The sequence below is a fragment of the Crotalus tigris genome, unplaced genomic scaffold, assembly GCF_016545835.1.
Source record: "Crotalus tigris isolate CLP2741 ecotype Arizona unplaced genomic scaffold, ASM1654583v1 scf7180000018368.3068619, whole genome shotgun sequence".
NCBI lineage: Eukaryota > Metazoa > Chordata > Lepidosauria > Squamata > Viperidae > Crotalus > Crotalus tigris.
The window spans coordinates 313,275-333,093 of record NW_024096968.1 but is presented as its reverse complement, the minus strand read 5'-3'; the positions used below and the strand labels follow the sequence as shown (position 1 = coordinate 333,093).

The 19,819-nt window shown below is 38.5% G+C and overlaps 1 protein-coding gene across 7 annotated transcripts in view; it reads right to left on the bottom strand.

Moving 5' to 3' along the window:
• Window positions 1-19,819, bottom strand: part of PSD3 (pleckstrin and Sec7 domain containing 3) — a 185,849-nt gene that overhangs the window by 118,261 nt on the left and 47,769 nt on the right. The window contains exon 1 of one of the 7 annotated variants that reach the window (XM_039350981.1): window positions 17,614-18,422. The exons of 4 other annotated variants lie outside the window; for them this stretch is intronic. In XM_039350981.1, coding sequence (XP_039206915.1) covers window positions 17,614-17,681 — 68 coding nt within the window. In that variant the 5' untranslated portion in view covers window positions 17,682-18,422. Of the gene's footprint in view, window positions 1-2,550; window positions 2,817-13,395; window positions 13,533-17,613; window positions 18,423-19,819 lie in introns of those variants that run through there. 2 more of the 7 variants (XM_039350982.1, XM_039350980.1) reach the window with 2 other exon arrangements.

The following is a 19,819-nucleotide window of genomic DNA, read 5'->3' as shown; positions in this document are numbered from 1 at the left end:
CCTCATTTCAACCCTGAGCTACAAATATTGTCCTTCATTGATGTATGTCATGGCTTAAGGCTCCCTTTTGCCACTTCTGCATAAACTCTTTAATCTCCTATATATGCCAACCTGGGTGATTTGTAACGTGACCAACCATCCTCCTTTAGGGAGGACAGTCCTCCTTTTGTAAGTTCTGTCCTCCCTCAAAAAGTGTCCTCCTACATGTCCTCCTTTTCGATATTTGAAGACTAATCTGCAGGGCTTTTTTTTCTCATAGAATGCTCAGAATGGTGTTCCGGCACCTTTTTTTGATGGTTTTTTTTTTTCAACTTTTGCATGAGATGTGCTACTCCCCCTATTGGCTTTCGAAAGCCAATAGGAATTGCTGCTGAGCGCAGCCGGCAAACTTTGCACATGCAAGTTTCTGCAGCGAAGGCAAATTGGCAGGAACTTTGCACCCCTCCCTGCTACTCAACTACACCATCTCCTAGTTAGTCCCGAAGATACCTGGAGGAGACTGGAGTGGCGACACCACAGTAAGTTTCTCTTGATCTTCGGCCCTGCTAGGGCAATAATGGCTGCGGGCGCAAGAGGCAGGGGCAGCGGGGCTGCTGCAGGCAGGGATGTGAGGGGTGGCGGCAGCTGGCTGCCCCCCATGCTGTGGGAGCCGCAGGGCCCGCTCTACACAGGGCTGCGCAGGGTGGGCGGTGGTGCTGGCAGGGTAGCTGCAGGCGGGGTATGTCAATGGCAGGCTATCTCCCGGGGCCGGAGCTGGCGCGGCTGGTGCTTTGGGAGTCGCGGGGCCCACTCTGCATTTATTATATTATAGTGTATTCTGTATTATTGCTGCAATGAATAAAATGTTTCTTTTATTTACAATATTTTTTTTCTTCAATTTATTTGTGTGCTCCTTTTCACTGTAAAAAAGTTGGTCACCTTATGATTTGGTCCCACCCACTTCAATGACATTATGACATCACTAATTCTACACCCAGCAGCCCTCAGGCAGAAAAAGCCTGCTCACCTCTGTTTTCAAGTCAGCAAAACATCATGGCCAAATAGTCCATTCTGAGTGCTAAACTAGCATTAACAATAACCCTGGTTAATAATGTGTTTATGACACCAGCTTTATGAAAAGCCTCTAGAGAGAAAAGCAATTCAAACTCTATATTGGCGATGGCAAATAAAAATATTCCCATTTGCATTCAGTTGTAGTACAATCCACTCTAGTCATTATCTCTAAAAGGAGGAAATATCATCTTAACAGTATATTGCTGATTGTATGTATACCAATCATAGAAAAGAAGGAAGCAAGACAAATGAGTAGGCAGGCTGGTGAAAGCCTGTTACTAAAGGAGGAAGATTTAAAAAAAGAAAGAGCCAAAAACCTAAGGAAAATATTATAAATAAAATTAAGGAAGAAATTAAACCAGAAAGGTCTTGCCAACCACTACTGGTTGTATGTTTCAAACAGAGACATCAAGGCTCAAAATATACAGATGTAGTATTCCAAAATTTATTGCCGAAATCTAAAGCTTCAGGTCTATTAATTTGGTTAGGAAATGTCATGGCCTATAATGGAAATCCGTTTGATACTTTTTAAAACAATTCTATTGAAGGTTAATGTTGATTGTTTGATGCTCAGACTTTCTGCCCTAAAACAGTCTAACAAATCTTGCATACGGATAAGGGATGTATTCCTAGTTCTTGTTTGACTACCAAATCTCTTTACCAGTGGTTCTCAACCTGTGGGTCGGGACCCCATTTGGGGTCGAATGACCATTTCACGGGGGTCGCCAAACCACGCTGTCCGCCATTTTTTTTCCTTTTCCCTAGCTGTCCTACTCCCTCTTATTGGTGGCCACACCCACTTGGGGGTCACCACAACATGGGGAACTGTATTATGGGGTCACGGCATTAGAAAGGTTGAGAACCACTGCTCTTTACAATATATTTCTGTAAATCATTTTTTTCCAGAATTAGTTCTTATATTACCATCATATAAGCCTTAAGATTTAAGTAAGATGAAAACTGAGCAATGGTATGATAGAATTGTTAAATCTTAAGTTAGTGTCTGGTTGCAAAAACAGCAAAAACTCCAAATAAATGTACAGCCCCACACTCCAATTCAACCTTAGCAAAATTTAGTTAGCAGAGCAGATGTACTCCATTAGGTTTATTTCAAAGAAGCTAGAGATGTATGTCTCAGAGATTCCATCACAATTGGCCCTAGAGAATTGTGAACCAACCTCCATGAAGGCAAATCCACATAACCATGTATCTGGAAAGTTTCAAAAGAATTTCCATTACAGTTCCCAAATTCAGTATTCAGCATTATGAAAAATAGCCCTAAAATTACATTAAGTTGGAAGAGGCTGGCTACAGACAGAATTCCTTATACTGTCATTTCTTTGCTTCAAATTCCTTTGCCCTCTCATCTGTAAAAATAATTTGGTGTATTTACCATGGATATCAATGAAATATCCCAATGCACTGATTATAGCATTTAGTATCAGCAGTCCAATTATATCAGCCACAGTTTTTACTCAATACCAACATTTAACCTACCTGTTTAATCCCACATTATAGCTTGGTGTAATGCCAACTTTGTCATGTTTTTGCATCTCACTAAAACAGAAGCTACTCATTCAGTCAGCAACAGAAACTGCCAGCAGCAAGCAGGCCACTCTTGGCAAAATCCTTTACGGTATCCTTTACAGGAATCCTAGATAGATGTTCCCTGTCTTACTGTGAGCCAAGGAAAAGATCTCCTTCATCTTCACATGTTAAGGATGACTGGAATGTATACATCCGCCATTTGGATATCCATGTGACTTAAGAAAAATATGACTAGACATTCCAGATCTTTGTCATGATGCAAGAATTACATCATAAGTGACTTGTATTCTTTATAGGGAGTGGCATTTTTAGATCATAAGCTAAAACCTTCCGGATTTGGTTTAACATTGGGGAAAGTGAAGTAATTGTAACACAGGGAGGGAGGGAGGGAGGGAGGGAGGGAGGGAGGGAGGGAGGGAGGGAGGGAGGGAGGAAGGAAGGAAGGAAGGAAGGAAGGAAGGAAGGAAGGAAGGAAGGAAGGAAGGAAGGAAGGAAGGAAGGAAGGAAGGAAGGAAGGAAGGAAGAAAGGAAGGAAGGAAATCATGTTATCTATCATTGGAAAAAGGATTTGGGAAGCCAGTAGTCATATTACTTTAACATAACATTTGCCATACATACAACAATGTAAAACAAACAAAATGATGGTAGGAAGGAGGCATATAAGAAAAAGGAAAAAATCTGAAAGCAAGTATTAGCAAAGGGCAGATTTCATTAAACGGGAGAAACTATATTTATTATTATATTTCATGTTCATTTCAGTGTACTTTAACCAAATAGCGGTCTACCAACTATCCCTATTAACAAACGTTTGCAGTTTGTTAAATTGCATAATCAAAATGTGTTATTTAAATTATGCATAAAAGCAAAACATCAATACAGAAAGCATCACTTGCAGTAACCAATATTAAGTATCAAAAATCTTTTCTGAAACCAGAATTAATCTAAATATTTGGGCTGAGATGCCTCAGGTAGCCTCATTTGAAAAAGGCATTAGAGGTGGTTCTCGTTTTAAAAACTACAACACTTTCGAGTCTAGATACTCTTATTATAGATTTCTGAACCTTCTTCAATAGTATGCAAATTAGTAGAACATATATTAGAGATCCGAATTCCTTTCTAGATCACAATTTCCCCTCACCAAAATTATACTCCACATTTGGAATACTTCGCAGAATTATATGCATGAATTCAGTCTAGTGAACATTTGACTTTCTGTTAACCCTTCCTTTTTGCATATGTCACATTCACTTCCATTTAGATTATTTTCTGACATTTCATTCCTTGGAACCTTATCAACATTCTAGTAATATTGGGTTTTTAATTAATGTGATTGTTTAAACTCAAAACAGGCTGAATCCATCAAATGTTCTTTCTTTGGATGCGGAAAATCCCTATTATTTGTTGGACGTTTTTGAGAGGGTACTGATTCACAATGGTTTTGCCAAACTTAGAGTGACATGTTTATTAACTTTAAACCAGAAGTTATAATAGTGTGTCATTTCATTGGTTACCATTCTATCCCAGCCTACGTGAGTCCTTGTTATGTTCACAAGAAGAAACCCTCCTTCCAAGAAACAGGCAGGAACCGCAAGAAAAAAACAACCCCTTTTATTCTCACAGACCTGAATCAATGTCCAACACAAACAAACACAGTCCATAGAAACTTGATCCTCAACACGAATGGTTGCCTTTGGCAACCAGCACCTCCCATACCTTTCCTTTTATAATTCAGCCAAGGCGTGGTTTCCTAATGCCTTCTCCTTTGCCTTTGGAACCGCCCCATTGCATTCCTTTGTCCTACTCGCTTTTCTTGCCTGCGCTTTCATGGATACTGAATTTCTCCCAACTGTTCTTCATCACTGTCCCAGTACAGCTGTGTCTCAGCCTGAGCGCAAGAAGAGGGGCCAGGCTCCTCGTCCGACTGTAAGTCTTGGAGCTCCTCAGAGCCTTCCTCTGACTCTAATGTCACTCCAGGCCCTTCCTCCTCATCTGATTCCTCACTCAGCTGCCGAATCCACTGGCTGGAGAGGAATCACAACAGTTAGTTATGCCATGTAATGTATCAAGGCATACAAACTGCCACAATTTCCTTTTCTTTTTAATTTGACTGCACAACTTCTTGCTAATGGTAGCAGAAATCCTGAAAAAGTTCACAGGTCATGTTAGGGAAGGCAGAATTTTTTTTAAAAAATCTGCTATATGTGGAAAATATATGTTATATCGACAAACAAGAAACCTCTATTTCTCATCACATTTGATTGATATGAGTTTGATATTCGGTCTGGTTATATTCTATGAACTGATTTCCCTGGGTGTCATAAAGAATTTGAGAACTATAGGTTTGTGAGTTTAGGTATTCTTTATGTTAGTAGAAGGATTTCTAGAACTTTTTTCAATCAGTAAATTTAACATTATCTCCAGTTTCAGTGCAAATGAACTTCATAAAGACAAATGATCTAGTAGTATTTGTAAATATCTGTGATAAGATAAACATGATTAATTGACTTCTGAGGATGATCCATATTGTAAGATTTATTTACAGAATACAGAACCCCCTGCTCAGGCAGGAAGCCCTGTACCATTTCAGACAAATGGCTGTCCAAGCTCTTCTTTAAAAACTTCCAGTGTTTGAACACCCATAACTTCTGGAGGCGAGTTGTTCCACTGTTAATTGTTCTGTTAGGAAATTTCTCCTTAGTTCTAGGTTGCTTCTCTCCTTGATTAGTGTCCATGAATATAAATATAAATTTATATTCATTCTTACTATTTCAAATGGATATATAGGATACATTTATAATTTGATAACTTTGACTTATGAGACCATCCACAAAATTTTCACTGTATAAATTTCAATTATTGTTTGGAAAGCTAAATTTTTCAGTCCTTAACCCTTGGGCAAGGAATTTGGACTAGACTAGAAGATCTCCAAGGTCCCTTTTAACCCTATATTTCTATGAATGTTAGGTGTTTATTTTACCTTGGTTATTGGCTAGATTAAGCAACTTCAGAGTCAGTGCTTGTGCAGTGCTTAAAATGTCAGGTGAGGATTTGGCAAATCCAGGTTCACATTCAAACTTTGCTACAGAAGCTCATTAGATAATTTTGGACTAGTCACTCTCTTTCAGCTCAAATAATCTCTATGGTTGTTCTTATGGGACTAAAATTGGAGCTAGAATTTTATGAAGTCCACCTTGATTGACTGATTGGTTGAACACAATACATTTCAGCCTTTCCGTAGGCTCAACTTCAAAGCTATTGGGAGCCTTGTTTCTTCAGGGACCAGTCTCAGTACTTTACTTGTTCTTAATGTCACAGACATAAATGTTGGGGGTTTTTTACTATAAAAATCTTACATTGTGGAATATCTTTGGGCAAACTTGATAAATCTGGTTTTTGTTTTTGAGGATTGAAACTGGGTCTTTTCAAAATTATTTCTCAATCAGTCCAGTTTTTATTTTAGATCAGTTGAGCGCTGATGATACTGAAGCTATTACTTTTGTAGAACTTAAAACAGATTTTTTTTTTCCTGCAAGGATTTCTTTCCAATTCAATGTTTCTTCCTACTTGCTATCAGGTTTGCTTAGTCTTGATGCTACTGATGCCTTTTAAATGCCACCGTTTTAGGGACTTGAAGATCTGTACAATTGTAACTGCTTTTATAATAAACTTACAAAAAGCTGCAAGTTTAACATTATTTACATGAGCTCAAATGCTCTGTTTTTGTGAGTCAATGAAAAGTCATCTTAAGAATGCAAAAACTAATTTATGTTGTTTTTAATATGAGGTTAAAATAGTGGCAAATCCTATTTCATATATATATTGAATACTTCTGTCTCTGGAAAGAGTTGGATACACTCACCTTCCTGTGGGTAATGAAAATTAGAAATTGAAATATTCATTCATATGGTACATTGTGTCCTATCATTGCCAAAGTTTGGATTGAAAGATGTATGATTGTTAATGTAAAGCTGAATTAATCACCGCTGGTTAGTCATGTATATTTCTGCCTGGCTATATACCCAGCATTTGGAATCTATCAAGATACCAACATCTGTGGATTTTTCATGCATGCTAGATGTCCAAAATGATGATATAACAATGGGGGCATAATCTATATCTGACTTGAAACATGCACTGTTAATATGCATAGTCTGTCAGGCAAAGAAAAGGATTTTCAAGGGATCTGGTTGAATATTTTAAAATTACTTTGTTTATCAGATCACTTTGCAGGCCCTTCTTCTTTGCTTCCCTAATAAATTATGTTCTAATATTTGGTAGATTCTTTAAGTTTATGAACTTTTTTCTTTTCTTTTGGTTAATTAGCTTGATTCAATAAAAATAAGTTTCTCTATATGCACATTACATTTGTGAGACATGGAAAGCTTTAAATCTTTATGTAATTATGTTAGTGATGGAACTCATCATAATAGTTAGGATAAAAGGGAGTATTCGGAACAAAGAGGCTTACATATTATCTATGAAGATTTATTTTTGAGGCATTAGTCTATGCTTTTATCAACATCGTTATTTTTATAATGTATAATTATATCTTCATGTATGATTTATTTATTCTGTTTGGATCACCTTGCCATATCTTTGGCAAGATACCATAAATCTTATTAATCATCCAATTACAGATAGTCCTCAACATGACAATAACAAGAGCCAGAATCTTGGTTGTTGAGTGAAGCAGTCATTGGGTAAGGCATCCATATGACTGCTTTGCTCAACTACAACAATCCTGGCATTCCTAGTTGCGATTAAGCGTTCTCTGAGGTTGTTAAGCAGACAAAGCAAAAGAGCTGCCTGCCAATGGATTTCAGGTCTGCAAGAAACTGAATTCTTCCAAGCAGGCAGGCCTTTCACTCTCAATTGTCCCTCTCTGTGCATGGAAAAGAAATCTTTCGTGGGGCTGAAGAAATGGAGCTAAAATCCATGGTCACAAGCCTAATCTTGGCAAACTGGCAGTTGTTTGAAATCTTTTCCACTTGTAGATGATCTTCTGGACAATGTAAGGATTATCTCCAATGGCTTGGCAATCTTTTAAATCCTTCCTAGACTCATAGGCATCTATAACCTTCGTTCTGAAGGCCTCAGAGAATTCCTTTGATCTATGCATGGTCATATCACACACTTCAACAATACAGTGCAAATCAAACTACATGTTCACAAATTAATTAAGAAAAAATACATTAGAGATCCTCTCTATTATTTGCACTTGATTCTAATTTTAAGTATTTGAGAGAATGATGAATGTAAGGGTGTCTTTACTTTTTCCATATGCTAAATTTGCATTTACTTAAATTCCATAATGGACTAACAAAATATAAATGGTGCAAGATATTTGCTGTTAATATAGCTGAAACGAAGATCAAATATCTGTATGTTGAAATGTGTTGAAAAAAATAAAAAAAATTCAGTGAGGTATATTTACTTTTTCACATGACTGGGGTGCACTCATTTTAGACAGTTCCAGGTACAAGCATGGTGTATTTGAAACAGTTATGCTGCACTTTGTACTAAATCCACATGTTTTATGGAAAGAGCTGCATTCCTTTAAGGCAATGGTTCTCAACATTTTTAATGCCGCGACCCCCAACCGGTCTTAAGTCGAGGACTACCCAACCGGTCGTAAGTCGAGGACTTTCGCTGCCCGGGAGCACTGTGCATGCGTGGTGCCACTCCCTGCGCCGGCCGAGGCGTAGCTGGCAAGCGACAGAGACGGAGCAGGCCGACCACTGGCTGGGCCGCCAGCTGGCCCAGCCCAAGGGAGGTAAGGCACCCGCCAGGCCCCACGCGCGCCAGCAACCCTCCCTGCACCTGCCGGCCTCCCACCTCCCACCCCTGGCCATCTTTTACTTACATTTTTAGTAGTTGCTCAGCAGGAAGGGGTAGAAACTTCCAGACAGCTCGCCTTCGCTGCAGACAACTTGCAGCACCGTTTGCAGAATGGGACTTTTGGCAAGCTCAGCAGGGCAGAGACAGCCTGGACAATTCCTATTGGCTTTTGAAAGCCAATAGAATTAGACTCTATTCAAGAGAGTCTATTCTATTGGCTTTCAAAAGCCAATAGAATAAAAGGGGCACAGCTAAGGAAAAGGGGGAAAAAAATGACGGACTGCGTTTGGCGACCCCTGTGAAATGGTCGTTCGACCCCAAATGGGGTCGTGACCCACAGGTTGAGAACCGCTGCTTTAAGGGGAATAATTTGACAGTGTGCTGAATATGACTGAAGCAGACTGAGAGTAAAACTAAAAGCAAAAATGGACCGGGCACTTTTTCTTGCTTATAACCTCTTTCAGGTGTCTTCCTGGTGTCTTTTTCTCTCCCTTCTAACTAGTAAGTTATAAAGAAATAACTAATTCTCATTAGAGAATCTTAGTTGACCTGAGCTGTTTGAAACAGAATGTTGACATTTGACTTAGAAATATACTACGACCTTAGGGTGCACACTCTAACATCACACTATTGTAAAATCTTATTTACAACAGTTCAAATCCCAGAATTCCTCAGTCAGCCACAAAGCAGATTCTGGAATAATTTAGATTGATCAGTGTTGAGACAACGCCTGCTCTAAAGCTGGCAACCTAAATTACAAAACTGGAAGGCAACCAGATGGAAGCTCTGCCAGGATCAAATAAAGAATGATGTTATTTCAACAAATACACTTAAGTTCTTAATACTTTTCTTACACAACTTACATGAATTCAGGAGTTACTTATAAAATAATAAAGTTGGGACTAAATCAAAATAAATACATATCACAATTTTCCAAGAGCCTAACTATCACTATTTTTGCAAAACAAACATCTATGTTGTCCCTTTAGTAGCCAAAAAAACTGTTTGTATTTCCAGACTCTATCAGAAATCTATGGAAAGAAACGAACACCAGAACTCAACTTTTCTGTTTCACCCAACAATTCCTTGAAAGCTGTTAGGTTTGGACAAGAAAGAGTGTCTTACGTTTTAGAAAATCCCTTCTAAAAGGAATTCATCTCACTTCCTTGATAACTGCGTTTTGGAAACTGGTCAGGATCTTGTTCTTCAAGAGGGCCTCAATCTACAAGCTTATCTTATTTAACCAAACACTTATTTCAATATATTGAATATTTTTATTGCTGAAATATTAATTCTTTACAATTCTGTTGTTTTAGATTTCCACGTGTTTTACTGCTGTAAATCTACCAGAATTCTACGAAGAATTTCCATGATGAAATGTAACTATTTTCAATGAATAAATAATAAAGAGATTAACAAATTACAGGCCAATCAGTTCCTACGGTCACTGCATATGTGGCAAGCCCTTACCAAGAGCATGTCAAGTGGCAAGGACAATTTATCTTTTCCTAATTAGTCATAGGTTTTGCAAGAGTTTCAAGATTGCCAAGAGAGTTAGTTTTTTCAAAATATTGCTGAATATGTAATCATTTATCAGTAATTTTCTGTCAGCTTGCTAAGAGATTCTTGAAAATAAGAAAAAATAAGCACGTGCACTTAGTAAGCATTCCACTTAAATTTCCCTTTCCTAATTTTTCAGTCCAACACCTATATTTTAGAAGAAGATTTTAATGTACTGTGTAAGAAATACAAAATTAGTATAGGCTATAAAGTATGTCCACTGAAGTTTTCATACCAAAGATTTCTTACCTTTTTAAAGCTAAGCAGAAGTTGTCTACAATCATAGCAATTAAAAAATATTGGGGAAATATTAAAATCTTCCAACATTAACATAATTGTTCCATGAATAAATTTAATTTTAAAAAAGCCAGATTGACTGCAAAAGGTTGTCACTCCTGAAATAATTTATCTGTTTGATTTTCTTCCCAGCAATAATATAATGTATAGCTAGCTATATCTAACAATATTAATTCCAAAATAATTAAAGTAAAAGGAGAAGAGTGGATCTTCCAAAATAATTATATGATAGTTTTAAGGATAGAACTATTAAGTAGAAAAATAATAGTACAGGTAGTCCTCGACTTACAAGCATAATTGAGCCCAAAATTTCTGTTGTTAAGCAAGGCAGGTGTTAAATGAGTTTTGCCCCATTTTATGATCTATTTTACAAAGTTAAGTGAATCACTACAGTTGTTAATTTAATAATACTCTTAACTGAATCTGGCTTTCCCGTTGACTTTGCTTGTCAGAAGATCAGAAAAGTTGGATACATGACCCCAGGGCGCTGCAACAGTTGTAACTACATGCCACTTGCCAATCATCCAAATTCTGATCACATGACCATAGGGATGCCGCAACCGTCACAAGTGTGTAAAGTGGTCCTAATTCACTTTTTTCAATGCCATTGTAATTTTGAACAGTCATTAAAGGAATGACTGTAACTCGAGGACTCATTCTATTTGATTGTATTTTCCCTGTTTAAATTATTTCTGAATTTAGTAAAATCCTGAATTTAAGAATGCCTGAAGTTTTCAAAAATTGTTGCTTGAAAAAGCTCAGTCATCTATAATATAAATGGCTCAACAGGACCTATAAACAATTCCAGAACAGCGCTGCAAAGCCATTCTATCTCCATGGGTGAGTCCTGGAAAGCAAAGAATCATTAGTAGTAGCATTAACAGCAGCAGCAATAATAATAATTTATTATTGTTAAAAACTAAAGGCCGTTGACTGGTATCTCAAACTTATGTAGGGAAAAAAAATCAAACACATGCAAACCCAATTCTTATTTCTCTGAACAATGCCCTCATTTACCAATCATGGAGTGGAATTATACCTATAGATAAAAGAATTTCAACATTATGCATTATGTAATGTATAATGCTATCCTAGAGTCACCTTGTAGAGGAGATGGGTGGCATGGAAATTTAATAAATAGAATGAAATAATAAAATAAAATATAAAATAAAATAAAATAAAATAAACACTGCCGAAAGATTAAATAAGACCATAACCCTTCCTTCCTACATGCCACTGTATCAGGCATGTAGGAAGGAAGGGTTATGGTCTTATTTAATCTACAATTGCAAGGGGAATAAAAGTTTTTACAATCTTATGAGCCAGGAAACAAGCTTAATGGGGGTTGTAATCAGGTTACAAGAATTCTGTGAAACTGCCTCAAAATTCAAAACATCTGTGGTCCAAAAGTGAAATTTTTATTGAAAAGAATTATGGGTCAACAACAAGATCCGTGATAAAGAACTTAACTGAGAGATGGCGATAGAAAAAATAGACTTGGAGAAGAATCCTATGTGGTTTGCAGATTGATCTTACACACAAATGAGTTCTGCTGTCACCTCCAAGACCCTAGATGTATTTAAAACTGCAGCTTTGATAGATACAGACAAACGTGTGATTATTTTTATCACACAATGCACTGCTGGCATGCAACTAACCACCTGTTACAGAAACAACTTCCAATTCTACCTTGATTCTTAAACTTGATCGTGTTGGTTAGCACTGGAACCACTCTGGAATCTTTTCTCACAAATCATAATAGAGAAAAGAAGATCAATAAGAAGGCAAGAAATATCAGATTACCTGACTCTGGAAACGGTCAGCCCATAACTACGCTGGTAATAGCAGCGTTTTCTATCACTCCAACCATTCTTTTCTTTCCACCGATAGCTTCTCAGGCTGATATAGCTTCAGAAAGACACACAAACGCTAGATAAGGATTTCAGGTTTACAGAGGACTGGGGGACTATAGAGCAGAAATCCTAACTTGAAAGAATTTTAAGGGCTTGTTGCTATGCTTGTGGGCAGGGCAGTTCCCTACAACTTTCCAACAGACCTGCCTCAAAAAAGTACAATATACAATGAAGTCACTCTTCTCCACAGACATTCCTTTAACCATTTGCAGACAGCCCGAAACACTATTTGCCTGACTTTCTGTTATCTAGAAGAGAAAGGAGTTACTCCCAATCCATGTTCACCCAAAATAGCTTCCATGAAAAACAATAAAAAATATAGTAGATCATACTTTACAGATTTGCAAACTATTGTTTTAAAGAACTCGCTGCAGCAAAATAGTCCTTCCCTTTTAAACCAGATTTATCTAGCAAGCTAACTTAGCAGTAATATTATACTAATGATTAGAATTTCTGCCAAGGGAGGGGAGATTCCTCTGTTTAAATGCAATTGTTTGTTCTTGTCTTTTTTTTAGGGCAAAGAGCTAGGAAAATCCAAGTGAACCAACAAAAGATAAGGTTGGGAGGAGAGGAGGAAGAAGTCTGATAGACAGACCAGCAAGTGGGATTAATAGATTAGAGAAAATGCTATTAAACTTGTAGTCAGAATATTGCATTACTGCAAAAATGAGTTACACTGTGTAGATGTTGAAAAATACTTAGACCAGCTGGCTGGGGACTTTTGGGAGTTAAAGTCCACACATTTTAAAGTTGCCAAGTTTGAAAAACACTGCACTAAATTGAACAAAGCTGTGAAGTTTAGCCATACTAGAATCTCACAGTTTTCTAACTAATTGGGTACTTTTGCTAATTTTATCACCTGCAAAAAAATGAACGGTTGATTTTCAATTTTCTCTTGTTTTTAAACAGTTTCAATTTTGGTGCATCTTTTGACTCAAACAGACTTCTCAAACACCAACATGACATTCATTCTCTCTATTCCTTCAATGCCCAACATGAAGCTCTCATTTACTTATTTTATTGCACCTTCTCTCAAATAAACCCAAAGGTTTAGGCCTAAATTTCTTCCACCAGTATTATCCTCACAAGAACTCTCTGAAATACAATTAAATACAAGTGCTGGTAATTCAAGATCTATTTCAGTCTAAATATCCTTACATAATTCTATTTGAATGAAAATGCTTACTTTCTCATGTAAAATCTCCAGAAATTGCAGCAAAGACTTGGTGTAAGTGAATGTATTTAACTCATCTGCTCTTGATCAATAGAGGTAGAAGAAAGAGGAAAAGAGATAACTCCACTTCTGACCATCAGCAAGAACTTCAGGCTTCTACCAGTACTATGAAAAAAATCTACTTCCTTCAATCTTAAACTCTGCCATTCAAAAAAAACAAACAAACACAGTGACTTTCTATCAACTCCATCTTTAGAGAGAGAGCAAAAATAGCAAAGCTCAGTGCTTTCGCCATTGTGCAAAAGTGCCTGCTGGTAGGCCAAAAGTGCACCATCAGCAAAATGTAGCCTAGAAGGCCTTGTGGCCAAGACAGGAGAACAGTACAAGAAATGGTAGAAATTGTATTATGGGGAAAGCCCAAAGGTCTCCAGAGGTAATGGAACATGGAGGAAGTAAGTGGCAGCACCAGCTTCAAGCTTGCCTACAAAGCAGCATGGCTGAAAACCACCCTGAAAATCTGACATACCTTTACAAAGCTATCAGATAGTACTGCTGTTATAATCAAGGAGTAGTTTTCAGTAGTTTACAGTACAGGGGTAGTGCTTGGTTAATGGCCATTCGTTCAGCGATTCTTCAGAGCTACAAGGCACTGAAGGAGAAGACTTACAGCTGGTCCTCGAAGCTGCAGCTGTCCCAACATCCCCATGGTAACATGATCGCTAATTGGGTGCTTAGCAACCAGCCTACAGTTACATCACAGCATCACGTGGTCATGAGATGACCATCTGCAACCTTCACTGCCAGCATCCAACAAGCAAAGTAGATAGGGAAGCTTGAAAATGGCAATCAAGTGGTGTCGCGCTTAGCAACTGCTGCTGGAATTGCTGGAGCTGCCATTGTAAGGCGGTACAGTCATGTGATGACCAGGTTGCTTAGCAATGGATTTCCCAATCCTAATTACTATTGTTAACTGAAGATTGCCTATAATAAAAAGCATTATCGTAAAATTCTAAAGAAATCAGAAACAATAAATTTAGTAAATTGCTATCAAGCTCAAAAGCAATTAAAATGAACCCTCATGACATTGGAAGAGTTGAAGGACGCTGGGTGTGGAGTTTCATCACAAGGAACAGCCCCAAGAGAAGAACTTGAGAGAGAATAGTTAAGATTTGGTTAAATTCTGACTCTGGTCCAGGAGGTCACAGCTCTGTAGCCTAGTGGCAATGAAAGAATACCCATGGGCCCTTCCACTGTGCCTGGAAGTCCTAGTTCAAGATTCAGGGTTCAATAGTTTCACCCAGACCCATAATAACTACAGCAATGCACCTGGAAATGAGACAGAGCAAAACTTCAAACTGGATCTACCAGGTTCACCTGTTGAGACCTTTTGGCCCCAAAGCAGTTGGTCACCACCAAGATTGTTCTATTGTCTTGGCACTCTTTTGAATGGTGGTGCCTATGTCAGAAATTTGTGACAAAGGCAACAGGGACCTGAACTATTGAGCTCTCTATAATTAGGGTCAGAGTCTTGCTAGAAGCAATAAGACTATACAGGCCCCATGTGGTTGTTTTCTGCAACCAGATATGTAAAGGGGACTCTGAGGAGCTACCTCAAACATATATTTGAGGGTAAAAGTCAAATAGTTTAGCTTATCTTCTACCAGCAGGAGATTGGGGGAGATGAGTTCACTTGGCAGGTTGATATGTACTGCCTTAGTCTCACAGCCAACAAGCTGTTGTCCCCTTCCAGCTTCATGGCACTCTGTGAATTGACTTAATGACAGGACTGCTATTAATAGACATCTGTAGGGTGGTTTCAAGGCCCAGCTGCCTACTATTATAAAACATTACAAAATTGATGAGTTCACCTCCTCAAACACTGACTTTGGTTATACTAGTTCACACAGATTTAATAAACTATTACACTGGCCTTCCCTGGAAATATATACACTTTTCCTGTCAGCTCAGGGACCAAGACTTGTAGCTGCACTTAACATCAAGCACCTTTCTGGTCACCAGAAAGAAGATGGATCTGATAGTCTTGCCCTATTTAGGAGGGAAAACTTCTGAAACCTGTAAAAAGACTTTGCTACATTAGCAATTCAAAAAGAAGAGCTTCATGTGCACTCTTCCTTTGTTCCAAAGCAACTTTTAATGAGTTTTCACAGCTCTAGCAAAGAGGACTATATATATTCCTTTCTAATCCAAAGGAATGTCAGAAAGGAATTATGTAACTGGCAGTCAGGACATTTGTCCATCAATACAATAACTCTCTGAAAACTGAAGGTAATAGGGCGAAATTCAGTGTGGAAGGAGGAGCCAGCAAAAAGAAAGGCCAGGTTAAAAAAATGGGCTATATCACACTGAAGGCTGTGGAGAAAATTATTCCCACAGTGCATCCCTATGGGAGCGCCCATCCATAGCAAAGCAAGAGTAGCCATCAATTTTCTTCCCCCAACACACATATACGTCCAACTGCTAGTACAAAGTTGGAAATAATTACCAGCATCTATGCTGTGCATGCTTTCCTATCTTGTTTTAGTGGAAAACAATTACCTCAGTGTATTTATTTAACTGTGTAGGCACACAGTATTTTTCCACTTGCAGCTGAACCTGACTGGAAAAGCAGAAGTAGCTAATAATTCTATGAACTTTCATTCCGACTCAGTTTGGGGTTTACTTCCCTGCTTCGCTGAACGCTTAAATCTCGCTATCTGTACCAAATACCATCAGTCCCATGACATTCTAGCTGCCCAATTCACACAGAGACTCTGGGTGGCATACAGCATTGCCTAAACAAGCATATCCACCATATGATTCTGGAGGGAAGTGGGATATAAATCTAACAAATAAATAAAATAATAAACAATCCTAAAGCCAAATATCTCCAAATACCCAATTATGTGCATCTACATTTGAAAAAGAATATCAGAGGTTCAAATAATGCAAACTTTCTGACTATTTATGACCTCACTTCAAATCCTGGCCAAGATCAAGTATCTGAACTCATTGTTTTCATCAGATTATCTGAACTGTTCCACAAAAGAGGTGAGAAGACAATGGATGTTAGGTACTTTTCATCAGAGGTTATATGTTGCCCTCTATCAGGAATGCTGGAATGGGAGATATCCCACATCAGTAAGAAATTAAGCCCCAGAGTTCTCTGAGGCTTTTTTAAATCTCTGATTCTAAAATGAATTCCAAAAATTAACCAAATTCATTGAAAATTCATGCTGCTATAGTCACGATTGACAGTTGGGTGCATTATTTGGGTTTTTTACCTTAGTCCCTTGTCTGTCTGTCTGTCTGTCTATCCATCCACCCATCCACCCACCCATCCATCCATCCATCCATCCATCCATCCATCCATCCATCCATCCATCCATCCATCCATACCACCTTTATTATTTTTACATAGTGCCAAAGATGGCATCCTGAAAAAAATTATAAAGGCGGGATATAAATAAATATATTTATACTGAACATATAAATATCCAACACACTTTCCTTCTCCTATTTTCCCTACAACAATCACCCTGTGAAGTGGGTTGGGCTAAAGGAAGGAGAGAAGGGCCCAAGGTCACCCAGCTGGCTTTCATAAGATGGGATTTGAACTCACGGTCTCTTGCTTTCTAACCTGATACCTTGACCACTGGACAAACTACTAGTAGTAAATATTTTCTGTTTGGTTTAAGTATGGTCCCCATACATCCTAATGCCATAGATGTCATCCCTTTGCTATGTTTTTAATCTCTAAAAACACACCAGTGTGATCATTTTATTCCTCAGTCCAATTTGCTGAGCTGTAAGATCTACCTAGTATACAGCTTGCTTACAACTACCAGAATTCTGCAATCAAAAACCAGAGCTCCACTCTTCCTTTTCAAGATCTGCCCAATGATCTTCATTGCAAACAGAGTTGATACCTTCCAGAAATAGCAAGTTTTCAATTCTCTAACTCCACCCAATGCTTTTGTTGGATGCTGATGGTGCATATTTGGAAGCAAGATCACATAAGGACTGATCTATGTTTAGGGAAGTTCTTCTTTTCAAAAATAGCCGTCCTTTCACCGAAAACAGCAGCCGAGAGTACAGAAAGCTCACATGCTCATTTCAAAACAGGCAAGGCCCCATCCAGCTTGTCCCACTCCACCAATCCAGGGGGAGAATACTGCTTTTCTAATGTCACAGCAAATACACTGAAGCCATGCAGTCTGGTTTTAGACTTACTGAATGCTGCCAAGGTCAATAGCTGATCGGCTGGCTGAAGAGAAACACCCAGACACAGAGGAGCCCATAGGAACTCCTGGACATAACTTATTGCCCGTTTTAATTTCAAAGCCATGTGAGTCACAATGTGGTCTCGAGCCCCCACTCCCTGAACTTAGCCGGTAGCAGCTGTACTAGGCAGAGCAAGGTTGGCCCCCTTCTGCTCATTCATTAGAAGGATTGGATCACATTACTGTCAGGCATCATTCCCTTGTGGATCAGCTGACCTTGCCTGCACAGCTAGAGCCTGGCTCTTGTTTGCACCAGAACCTCTACGGCTTTGTGATGGATTCCCGAGAGAAAAGTAGGAAGCTGGCACCTTGCCCACAACCTAAAATTATTTAGTTCATCAGCCCCTGGCAAAAAGAAAAAAGAAAAAAAAACCCACCCAGGATTGTGATTAGACTTCTGTGACGGAAAACGACAGTTTAATTCTTGTCTGCAAAGCTTGTCTTGCTCACTTACTAGATTTCAAAGGACCAGCTGGTTCTGCCATACTCTTCCTCCCTACGTCAGCACTAACAGTCAGTGCTGACAAGCTTGCCACCCTCATTAGCTTGCAGGGTCCAGATTTTGCAGAAAAGAAAGAGAATAATTTAGACTTCACCTCTGCAGTTTATAAAGCCTGGCGCACCACATCCCTATTAGACTGAGGAAAACCTCTATCTGAAACCATGAGCAGCAATTTCTATACTGAAGACAATTCTGAGCAATACATATTACTGCTCAGGATACTTAAGAGCAGCAGAGACAACCTTGCACTTGCATTGTGAATGTTACCGTAAGACAGAGTCCAGGACTCAGAGATCCCTCCATTTTAAAAACCAACCATCTAAGAGAGTAAATGTGATTTTCAAACCTGATTTACTTTTTAACAGGTATATTTTACCTGAACGATTGATGGAATGAAATAGCTCAGAAAAAAACAAATATTTTCTCACCACTGTTGACAAATAGAGAGCAGCTAGCCACAACCATTCTCCCACTTCAATCATTATTTAGTCATGGATGCTCATTCAGTAGCCTTAGACATACAACTAAACTAGAGCATTCAAATCTTAAATGGACAAAATGCTTTGGATTTGTTATAGACAACTTCACAACACAAAAGGTGAATAAAAATGCCAAACTCAGTCTAACAATCTGGCTGACTATGCAACTAGTCATAATAATAATAACCCCCAGGGAAGTGTGACCTTGATGTGGTTGTGGGCTTGTTGGCTTGGAAGAAGATGGCAGCCATTCCAGAGGGTCAACCATAATGAACAGGTCTCATCAGAGGAGCCACTCAAAGAATGCCTCATCCATATACAATATGATGAGACATAATTGAGAGAAACCCATGCTGGATCCGTTACTGCAGGAGTCAGTTAGGACTGCACTAGATGCTGGAGTTCCTGGACATCTGGGGACAATACTGAAATATTAAATATTAAAAACAACCAATGTACAACATGGCTGCAGTTATAAATCTGGGTCTGCAAAATTAACAAACAAAACAATACACAAGCAGTGCACCATCAAAATGGAAGATCATGTTGGTAAATAAGATCAGCATGCTAAGATCTGATGCAAGCAAACTAGAACAGATTAAAAAAAGAAAAAGCTAAAGAACAAGAAGATCAAAGAATACCTGAATACCTAGAAACAAGGAAGATTAAGGAAACTCTGGAAATAATAAAGCAGCAATTAACAGCTGTAGTCAAGAAGATAAGCAGATACGAAGCTTGAATTGCACAGCATAGACAGAATCTCCAATTTCAGTTGAATCAGAAATGTTTCTGCCAATTTATCAACAGAGAGACTGTGGTGAATCAGTCAACAAAGAAAAAAAAATGCAATTCTGGAGGCAGACATAGGACAAGCCAAAGAAACACAACAAGAACGCAGCTTAGATAAAGGAGGTAGAGAAGAATTAAAAAAGGAAGGTGAAATGAAAGAATTTGTAATATCAGCAATGATCATGGGAAAAAGGGCAAGGAAAATCAAACATTGGTCAGCACCAGGTGAAGAACTGCATGGTTTTCTGGTGAAACATCTGACTGGCCTACCCAACCAGATTTAACTGTGGTTGAAAAGGAAATGTGGACAATTGATGTGGGAATACTGGGAGACCCATAAAGGACAAAGAATTAGATAAGATCACGAAGTATCACAATCTGAAATT